This window comes from Prosopis cineraria, unplaced genomic scaffold (genome assembly GCF_029017545.1).
Source record: "Prosopis cineraria cultivar Desert tree isolate PC_DT_omini unplaced genomic scaffold, ASM2901754v1 PC3, whole genome shotgun sequence".
NCBI lineage: Eukaryota > Viridiplantae > Streptophyta > Magnoliopsida > Fabales > Fabaceae > Prosopis > Prosopis cineraria.
This window is the reverse complement of record NW_026555334.1, coordinates 14,446,770-14,458,125: the sequence shown is the minus strand read 5'-3', so window position 1 is coordinate 14,458,125 and position 11,356 is coordinate 14,446,770. Positions and strand designations below refer to the sequence as shown.

General features: G+C 28.2%; 1 protein-coding gene across 6 annotated transcripts; it reads left to right on the top strand.

Annotated features, from left to right (window-relative positions):
- The first annotated feature begins 830 nt into the window (after positions 1 to 830).
- On the top strand, positions 831 to 7,016 carry LOC129306373 (uncharacterized). 6 transcript variants are annotated; one of them, XM_054946934.1, is made up of 6 exons: positions 831 to 1,305; positions 4,278 to 4,406; positions 4,552 to 5,028; positions 5,139 to 5,237; positions 5,662 to 6,077; positions 6,261 to 7,016. In XM_054946934.1, the coding sequence occupies exons 1-6, from the start codon at positions 1,209 to 1,211 to the stop codon at positions 6,987 to 6,989; spliced, it is 1,947 nt and encodes a 648-aa protein (XP_054802909.1). In that variant the 5' UTR covers positions 831 to 1,208; the 3' UTR covers positions 6,990 to 7,016. The 6 variants fall into 6 exon arrangements, with proteins under 6 accessions (XP_054802909.1, XP_054802907.1, XP_054802906.1 ...); XM_054946932.1 differs by having other exon boundaries at positions 833 to 1,305; positions 4,297 to 4,406; XM_054946931.1 differs by having other exon boundaries at positions 833 to 1,305; positions 4,286 to 4,406.
- Positions 7,017 to 11,356: the final 4,340 nt, after the last annotated feature.

Genomic DNA, 11,356 nt, shown 5'->3' with positions numbered 1-11,356 from the left:
ATATTGTTTGCTCGTGTGGCCGTGTTGCTTGCTCTTGCTCCTCTATCTGCATTTGGTTCTTCTTTGCGTCTCTCTTGTTGTGTTTGTGAGTATGTGCGCTGTGAGAAGACCTTCCTCTTCTGCTTTATCTTTTGCCTTTGTGTGTGTTTTCTTAAAATTTTGAAAATCAGATTAAGTGAGAAAATTTAATTTTAAATTAAATAAAAATATTTTTTATTTATTTGTTAGATTATTATTTATTTTTTGTGTTCTTAAAATTTTAAAAATCACATTAAGAGAGAAAATTTAATTTTAAATTAAATAAGAATATTTTTTTATTTTATTAAATTATTATTTTTTAAAATATATAATCTTAAAAAAAATTAAATTTTATTTTTATATTTTTTTATTATTTTAATGAATTAAAAAAATAAAATTTTAACCAATAAAAAAATTATTTAAATTAAAAAAAATAAAATTCTATTGATTAAAGATTTTTTTATTTTAAAAATATAATCTTAAAAAAATTAATTTTTATTTTTTAGTTAAATTTATTATTATCTTTATTATATTAAAAAAATGCTCAAATAAAATGTGATATTCACGTATATTATGCATTTAGATCATATAGGTTTTAAATTTTGATGGTTTAGATTTACAAACTTTTATTTTATATTTATTAAAATAAAATTATAAATTTTAATAAATTTATTTCATTATTAATCTTGACAATGTATATTTAATTTAAATAATTCATTTTAATATTAATTATTTTTATAATTTTTATAAATTGACTATCAAAATATAATTAAGATAGTCTAAATTTAACATTTTTAAATCCCTAGTTTTTCTTACAATTTTTTAAAGTGTCAGTTTAAAAATTGTCTTCATTTTTATTTTTTAATATTTTTTTATTAAAATAAAAAATTAAAAAAATTAAAAAAATTAATATTAAATCTACACTACCCCACACTTAATTGTGCATATATAAACTTTCACTTCACCATCATTGCTATTTTTTTTTTCACTCACTGCCATTCTCCCATTTAAAATTTCAATGGAGTGTCTCTCCATTTTTTTATTTCCATCTTTTCGCTTTTTTATATAAACTATCCATTATTTTTATAATTTAAAGAATATTTAATAAAATAATATAAATAATTGAGATAAAAAAGAAGATTAAAAGAGAGAGAGGTTTCCCTCCCTAAAAATGCTGGCCCCACTGTCACATGTGCGCTTCTGCCCATATATTGCTTGGGCGTCGTCATCCCGTTGGTGGATTGCTTAGCTTGGAGTCCATTGACGATCCAGCATTTCTATTCTCAGGTAATTAAATCTCACTTCTCTTCTTCACTTTCTTCATAATCTTCATCAATATTAGATCTGAGAGACAGGATAAGAAAAAAAGCTAAGGGATCATTATATTTAATTCCATCGTCTTCTTTATCTGCATAATTGAATTCGTGAAGCAAGATGAAAGAAAAAAAGAGAAGTAGACTAATTCGGTAGAAAATAAAGGGAGGGAGTTTTAGAGTGTGCTAGGTGGGAGAGTTTTGAAAGCCTACAGAAGCTGCTTTCATCCATTTGCTTAGTTCATAAAAAATTGAAGGATGGGCTGGGGCCTGGGAGTTTATCGTATGGTTTAGAAATTTAAAAGGGGGAGAGGGGAGCTCCTTATATAATAATAATAATAAGGATAATGAAATTTTCAGACATTTGAGTTTGTTCAAGTTATTAATTTGATATATTAAGTTTAATTTTATTCCATTTGATTCTTTGATTTTTTGTAAATTATCGTATAAATTTTTTAAATTTTAAAATACAAATTAACTTTAAAAATAATTTAATATATAAAATATATTGATAACATGACATATATATGTAGTTAAATAAAAATAAATTAACCTTTAAATTAATTTAATTTTTATCAATATAATTTTAATACTATATTTTGTTCTCTTATTTTTTAAAATTTTAAAGTTTGCTTTTTCCTGCATTAGTTATTATATTTCTTTTTATTAATCAACATTTTTATAATCAACATCCAGTAATCAATGTCAGCAAATTTTAAAAGTGTAACTTCTGTTTTTTGAAAAGGACTAACTTGATGACAAAATAAAATTAAGTGATTAAATTGATAATAATTAAATTTGGTAGCTCACATTGATAACTGGCATAAAATCGAGGAAGTAAAAGTTGTATTATTCCAAAAACGCACACTCATATCTTCTCTTCCTCTCTCATAATAAAGTAAATTTATCATCCAATATAATTTAATAAATAATTTCATTAATTATATATTGATAAATTGTAACGTTGATAAATATTAGCTCTTACTTTTTTTGTCAATATAAGATGAAAATATTAACATCCTTAAAAATAAAAAAAATTAAAAATTACTTTGTAAGAACTTTTTAATAATGAATCAAAAAAATAAAAAATAAGTTGAATTTAATAAAGTAAAAATCATCTACTTCTTATTAGTTTTTCTTTCTTTTCTTAAACTAAATAAGATATCATTAAAATTTTCTATTCCTTTCTCTTCCATTCATACCAAATAAGAATCATTAGCTTCCCTAGCTCCTCATTTACCCCCTCAATTTCCTTCATTAAAATTTCTTCCCTCCTCCCTTAAACCAAACACGCCTTTAATGAAGGGAGGAGGAGAAACAAATCCATTTTAATGGGTTTGATAGATTATAGTAACTCTTTTATCAAATGGTGCATTCCATTAAAGATAATTAACCAAAACATCACTTCTTTTTTGAATCATGAAAATAATTATACTATTTATTCCTTCAAATTTTATTTATAAGGTATTTGAAATATTTTTCATCATTTTAATTAAGAAAAATTATTATATTACTTTATTTGTTATATAATAGGAAAAATTATAAATAGATCTCATATAAAAAAAATTATTTATAAATAAATTTTGTAAAATTTAATGTTTATAATCAAGTCCTTTAAAACTTAAGTGTAATTTGAAATTGAAGTATGGAGGCAATTTTGCCTATATTAATTAATTTGACTTTCATTTACAACTATAACTTTATAATTTATAAGTAAAAATTTATAATTTACAAATCAAATTTCTTATTTAATGCTTAATATAACATTAAATCTCCATGGAATTGATTAATTATGCTTTCTTAAAACTATAATTATAGAGTGAATTATAAATTTTACATATTAATTGGACCAATTATATCCTTCAACAGTAGGTATAATTAACTCTATAAAAAGTCTATATTATTTCAAGCATTAATTAAGAAATTTGACTTATAAATTATAAATTTTTACTTATAAATTATAAATTTGTAATTGTAAGTGAAAGTCAAATTAATAGAGATAATATTATTTTTATATTTCAACTATAAATTACACTTAGATTTTAAGTAATTTGATTGTAGTTTTTTAATTTTATAAATTTATTTATAAATAAGTCTATTTTATCATTATGGGACCTATTTATAACTTTTCTTATGAAATATTTCAATTTTTAATCAAATTTGTATTAATTAAAGGCGTACCATAAGTCACCTTGTTGTCTGTGCAAATACTTTCTTAAATTGAAGGGCAAAAATATAAGATTATCTTATCGTTTTGTCCTAACCTTTACAATTAGGATTTAGGAGCACTTTTTATTCGTATTTACTACATACTTGTCCTTAACCTATCCTTGTCCGATCTCATACTTATCCTTTAAGCTTCCCTTATGTCGCGACTTTTTCTAATTTCTATTCATTTCTTTTTTGGCCAAAAAATTTCTCTTCATTTTCATTCCACTCGGGTGCATCCTCTAAATGATAAAATCATCAGTTTATAAAAAAAAAAAAAAGTCAGTACGTTCATAAGAATATTTATATTATTTTAATCTATACTTAAAATGCACATGTTAATTGAAATTAAATATTTATTTATTATTAGTTGAAGTAAATATTTTTAAAATATAATTTTCTTAATAAGTTAAATATATTTATAATTTATTAAATACTTTTAATTCTAAGAAGCTTATAATTTTGAATAAGCATGATTCGGAATAACTTTAAAAAAACATTAATAATTTATTTCTTATAATTTTAACTTAATTACAATTTGATTCATGAAATTTAACCAGGAGCAATTCAATCCGTAAAATTTTAATAATTTAATTCAATTATTTGGTTAAAATTTGATCCTTCAAGTACTAAATATTTTTTAAAATTGAATGAGTAAATTTATAAATGGTTAAGGATTGAATTGAATAAACTTCAAAATACTGAGTTCTAACCAAGTCTTCAACTGATTTTTTGAAGTATGTCAGCTAATTCACAGGGAAATGGAGAAAGCAGAAGCAAGTTCCGTAACTATACCAGCACAACTACTTCAAAGGGCTATTTCACCTCAGTTTAGGAGGCCTTCCCTTCATCTTCTTGATGACCTACGTACTCTCTCTCTCTCTCTCTCTCTCTCTCTCTCACTTAGTAGTAAATAACTTTTTCTTTAAAACTAGCTCATTCTATATCTAATGTGGATTTTAAATCTCTCCTTTATGACAATCTCCATAAAAAAAAAATTTTGATTCAGAAGAGCGAAGAGATAAGTACCTAAGGGTATGTGTTCCCCTTCACAAAGCAGCCATGAAAGGTGATTGGAAAGCAGCGAAGCACATCTTAGAGAAAGATTGGACTTTAGTTTCTGCTGCCATAACCATGCGGTGGGCGACAGTTCTCCATGTAGCCGCCGGAGCGAACCGCACTCGATTTGTCGATGAGCTGGTGAAGATTATGTGTCCAAAAGACTTGGAATTGCAAGACGTGAATGGGAACACTGCATTTTGCTTCGCTGCAGCAATTGGGAATTTGCAGATTGTTCAGGTAATGAAGAAAAAAAATAAGAACTTGCCAACAATAAGGGGTGGCGCAGGAATCACCCCTCTTCACATGGCTGCTTTACAAGGAAGAAGTGAAATGGCATGGTATCTATACTCTGATAAAATTGTTAAGGGTTTTGAAGATAATGACTGGATCATACTGTTATTCTCCTGTGTCAACACTGGAATCTATGGTTAGTATATTGCACACAGAGATGGAAGTAGAAAACAATAAGACATTACATACAAGTACATGATTTTGAAGATTACATGACTTCATTAATTTATTCAATTGTACGTGCAGATTTAGCCTTGGAGTTACTTAAGGAGAGGCCAGATCTAGCTTTTAAGAGGGATCAAGCTAATGAGACGATATTGCATATATTGGCTAGAAAGCCTTTAGGCATGTGAATTCTTTACTTATTCATTTTCTTCTGGCCCTTTCCTATCATTGTTTAATATACTTTTGTAATGTGTTTGTGACTTAAAATGTTGGCAAATAATTCTAAAATGTGATTACAACCTAATCAATATTCCCATGCTTATCATTTTATCCAGACTTTTATGCGTTTGACAACTATATAATCACCGTTGTTTTCTTTAGTCAAGCTGTAAGTTAATTTGAACTGTCCGCATTAGAGAATTTACTTTTTATTTAATATGATAGTAGATTTATTGTAATTAAAAAGAATTGGTGATATGTAATGAAACAAAACATAAAATTATTAAGTAATGATATGTTGTAAACTTTCGTTCAAAATATTCAGTTTTTTAACTGTGTCGACTTAATCTCTCAATTAACCAAATGGTTAAATTGTGTTTCCTAGGTTTGAAACAAGCTCACCAGCTTCGACTTGTAAAGCATTTGTGGAGTATATTTCTTATTCGAGACGACAAGGAGATTTTGGGCAATATAAGGTTTCCTTCACAAGTAGTATTTGACGCCGTAGAAGTTGGGAATTTTGAGTTTCTAGCTGTGCTTACAAGTACCTATCCTGATTTAATATGGGAAGTTGATGAAAGAAATCGAAGCATAATTCACATTGCCGTTTTGTATCGTCATGCTAATATCTTTAATCTCATACAAGACATTGGCCCAATCAAAGATTTCATTGTAAGTTTTTTGGATAGCAGAGATCAAAGCAATTTATTGCATATGGCTGCAAAATTAGCACCGCTAGATCGACTAAACTTAGTTTCTGGAGCAGCATTTCAGATGACCCTTGAGTTATCGTGGTTTGAGGTATTTTGCTAGTATTTACTATTTAGTCTTTTTACATGGTAGCTTCACATTCACATTAGGTGGACCCTTGATGATTGTGCAAAATTTGAGAAATCAATTACGGTTTGTGAATAGTTCAATTTACTATTAATGTTATATTTTACATTGATGCCTTTCATATATATACCTCCTTTAACACGGCAGGAGGTGAAAAAGATATCTCCACCATCATTCATAGAGATGAAGAATGCAGAAGGCTTGACTCCTCACCAACTATTCATAAAAGAGCATAAAGAGTTATTGAGTGAAGCAGAATCATGGATGAAGGGAATAGCAAACTCTTGCATGGTTATTTCTACTCTTATTGCTATTGGAATGTTTTATGCTTCATTCAATATACCAGGTGGCATCATTGACAATACAAGAATCCCTAATTACTTGCGAAAAAGATATTTCCTGATATTTGGCATGTCTAATGCATTTGCAATGATCTCATCCTCGACCTCCACGGTCATTTTCTTGTCCATCCTCATCTCAAGGCATGCAGAGCAGGATTTTCGCAAGTCACTACCATTTAAATTGATGTCTGGATTGGCTGCACTTATCATCTCCATGATAAGCATGATAATAGCTTTTGGCAGTGCTTTCCTTGTGACTTATTATCATGGTTTGATCTGGGTTCCTGCCTTCATTCCTGTTATTGTCTTTGTACCTATATTTTTATTTGCATTTTGGCTATTCCCAATTTGGTCTGATACAGTCTATTCAAGCTACTTTTGTAGAACTGTTTTCCGGCCAAGTAAGCTTATGTCTTACTATGGTTCAAAAAAGCATATGCTTCCAGGCCCCCCCCCCCCCCCAAAAAAAAAAGCACATGCTTTACTAAAGAGTAAAGTAGGCAATTGTGATGGATCTCTTCCAGTAATGTACTGACTTAGTCTAATATTAGTCTAATATCGTTGTGAGTCATAATAAAGAAATTTTCTTTTCCAATTTTACTGAACATTTCTTATTATTCTTAATTGAAACACTGCTAAAAAAAAAAGACTTTGATAGCGTTTAAAATTTTAATTTTGTAGTGTCTGTAAAACACTACAAGTCTCGATATTATTAAAAGTTTTAGGTGGTGTTTCATTAATTAATGAAATGCCATAAGAAGTTAGTATAGTGGTGGCATTTTTTCAAATAAAAAACACTATCTCTTGAATTAATTTTTTTAAATAAAAGGAAGGTGGTGTTTTTTATTTATTCAAATAAAAAAAATTATTTCTTGAATAATTTTTTGAAAAATAAAAAAAAGGCGATGTTACCTCTTATACATTTTCTTAAATAAAAAAGGGAGAATAGGTGATGTTTCTTCTTATAAACACTACCTCTCTTCCTACTTTTATATAAAAATAAAAGGAGGAAAGAATGTCACCTCTCTTTCTTTGTTTTTTTTTTTAAATAGCAAGAATCAATATATGTGTGTGTGTATATATATATATATAATTTTTTATATATCCATCAATTTAAATACATAATTTTTGAAAAAAATACACAACTAATTTATACAATAAATTTAATTTATACAGTTATTATAACTAAATAATCAATTTTGCACTATATAAAACTCCAATAAATTTAGCATGATCATAAAAAAATTGTGAAAGAGTATCTCATATATTTCTGTTGCATATTTATTGAATCTACCAAAAATTTGAATCAAAGTCAAAGTGGAACGTATTCAAGACTATATATATATATTCTGTAGAGGTAAAGATATAAAATTAACTTGCCTATGAATTGAACTTCTAGTGAATAGAAATAAAAAAACCATAAACAATGTATATAGAAAAAAGAACAAAAACATGAACAATGTATATTCTTCGTGAACCATTTAGATGGAGTAACAAAATTTACTAACATTTTTTTGATGAGTTAAACATATCGGTGCAATCAAACAAATAAGAGCAAGCCAAAAGGAGACCAAATTCAAACATGAAATAGAGGGGATCAAATGAAATTAAAGTCAACATTTTGATTCAATTACAAAACATATCTTGAATCATATATTCAACTTACATTGCTTGAAGTGTCAAACAGTTCTCAATAAAAAAACTTTCATCCATTAAAAGGAATCTGAAGAAATACTAAGAATGTCATAGTATACAAATTTAGATTAAGCAAATATAGAGCCAAAATTACCATAAGCAACAGAAGAGAGTTCACTTTTACAAACCAAAAAAATTGGTGATTGTTGGATATGGTTGGCACCTAAGAGGGGGTGAATTGGGTGACAATTAATTTTTTTAGATTTAAAGAAGAGTAGAAGTAAATAACAAGAGATTCAAGAAAGAAAAGCTTTTATATAACCCTCTTCTAACATCCACCTGACATTAAGAGGGGGTTAACCAAATCACCACAATTACAAACTCAACTATACTCAATAATCTTGTTTGAAAAGCTTGGGACTCAAGATTTAATTTGCAAATCTTTAAAATCATTTGAAATCTAATACACAATGATCTAATGCATAGCCGAGAAACAAAGTTAAAAATAGGGCCATGTGCTATGGCGCGGTGCCACATGCACCCCGGCATATGGTATAAAGCCACGAGCTGACCTTCTTTATACCATGCATTACGGTGTGGCACACAATGCACCATGGCACACATGATAGTATTTGTTACTATCATTTGATATCTTATAGAGAGAACTTTTGATGTACATTGTTTCCACATATGACGTCTGATCGAAGTGGTTTAAGTGCCCACATGAAACTTATTTTATAAGTTGGCTAATGAGACAAATTTGGACATAATCCAATGGTTTGAATAAAATTTGGATACTTGGGTACAAAAAGTTATTTTTTCAAAAAAACTTAGTGCACCAAAGCACTCAAATCGCTCATATTGTCTCATTAGACCATTCTAAGCCATGAACCAAGTCCAAAAGGACCTTATGCACGTGATTGAAACACATTTTATATCATATATACACAAAAAATCAAAATTTAACTGTTCAATAGCCCATTTCCACAAACATAAACTTTTTACTACTAAAAGCAATAACGAGTTCATGGCCATAAATACCATAAATTTACAACTAATTCACATGTTTTCACATTCACAACATGTTTATAACTAATTCTTAGCCCCTATGTCTAAATTCACCATAAATATAAACATATAGGCTAAGATTACCCAAAATTCACAACATTTCACAACTATAGGCATGTTTGCATCTTATGGTAACTTCATATACAATTATACACAAGAGAAGTGTATACTGGTTCAGACTCTTTTCCCTTGCCTTGTTCACTAACTTGACCTATAAAAATGTAATCACGGGGTGAGATAACAATCTCAGTAATAGAATAACTCTCTACTACCAATTATCACATGCAACCATAAGTAAGTATTACTTAATTTATGTTTAAACATAGGCAATATCATAAGATTCACTTAATCCATACCATGTTTAACTACTTCCATAAGCATTTCACAACAATTCACTACTTTTAGTATGATCACTACCATTTAAACCTCCAAATCATGCCAACTTAAAACCATAAGCTCGCCTTAGATCAACACACATGCTCATTAGTTTTGAGCTCATCTTCAGTGGTAAAATCACTCAACTAGAGGCATTTTATCCCACTTCCAGACTATGGTTTCCCTTATTACATATAATGGAGTGTCATTGGCTCTAACACTGCATCACAAATGCTAAGGGGCTTAAATCTCCAACACCACACTTTAATAGGTATTAAGGAGATAATATCTAATATCGCACCTTAATAGGTATTAAGAAGATACAATTCTCTAACACCATACCCCATCAAGTACTAAGAGAATGCCTATATGGTCTTTTACTACTTATCCTTATGAGTAAACTCCCACCTCTATGATCATGCTTCTATATAAATCACATTTTCATATGTATGTAAAACCACATACACACATTATTCACAAAGCATGAAATTCCATAAAATCAACCCTTTAAAAATCAATTTCATGCATTAAACATTCTTTTCATAAATATGCTTATTCTAACTCCTTTTCATGCAATAATAATCATACTCCCAAATAGTTGCAATAGATAATTGAATATAAAAAGTTATTCATTTACCTCAACCCTTCTATCATAAGAAAGGTTACCCACAGACTTTCATAATCACTAACTTGTCTCTACCAAGTTCTCTTCTTACTTTAGGTGTGGAATGAGCCAATTTACACACAATTGGCACTATTAGTCAATTGATCCAACTAATTAAAAATACTTAATTGTTAATTAATGCTATGATTAGTCATCCATTCCTTTCTACCTACTCAACCTAGGTTCATTACTAGTCGATAGTTACTTTATCTCACTTCTAGTGATTCCATTTCATTTCTACCCAATTTCCAACTCTAACCCTAGCTCATTTAGGGTTAATTGAAGCTTATGGATTTAAAACTTTATCATTCAACTCCAAAACATTAGTCATAAAGCTTTAATTTAGCTCCCGAGATCCTTTTTATTACTATGGGGTAAGAAACTAGCCCCTTAAATTTCCTCAATTCAATTTCTCTATAACTTATACTAAGAGAAATTATAGTAGAATTAAAGTTAAAAATTGTATGAAACTTATTTAATAAGTTACCAGTCGAAAATGCCTTCCAAGCATGATCACCTCACCCATGTTTGCTCATTCAACACCTCAATGACTAAAATTATTAAGTAATCATCCAAATTTTTAATCATTTAATAATTACTAATTCACTCCTGATTAGTAGCTAACTACAGAATTAGAAAACCAAGATGTTACATTTTACACTAATGATTTATCTTGGTTCAGCCCAATAACTTGGCCTATATCTAGTCCTTAAGATCATCTTTGAGATTTTTCAACTATAACCACAAGCTTCAGTGGGTGTTTGTAACATCAGTACAACTCTTAAGACTTGACTAATCTAGTTTCAACAACAATCCTAACTACAACTAGAAAATTGTTACAATTCACTTGAAAAATCTCTTTTCAAGATTTAACTAGTCATAAAGAAGAAATTTCTCAAAGAATAACTCTCTGTAAAGAGTATAATGAATATAATGAAGACTTAAGAACTAATAAGAGTTTTTTCACAAATTTGTCAAGAGTTGTTATATGAATGAATGCAAGACTTTTTATTCACAAATTAAATGTTTTCAAGAATTTTTAGACTTAGAATAGCTTACTCAATGATAAAAAAGTTTTCTATCAAAACTTCAATTGAGTCATATATAGTTTGGCAAAGTTTAGACCATTAGAAAGTTCAAAATAACTATTAGTGACATTT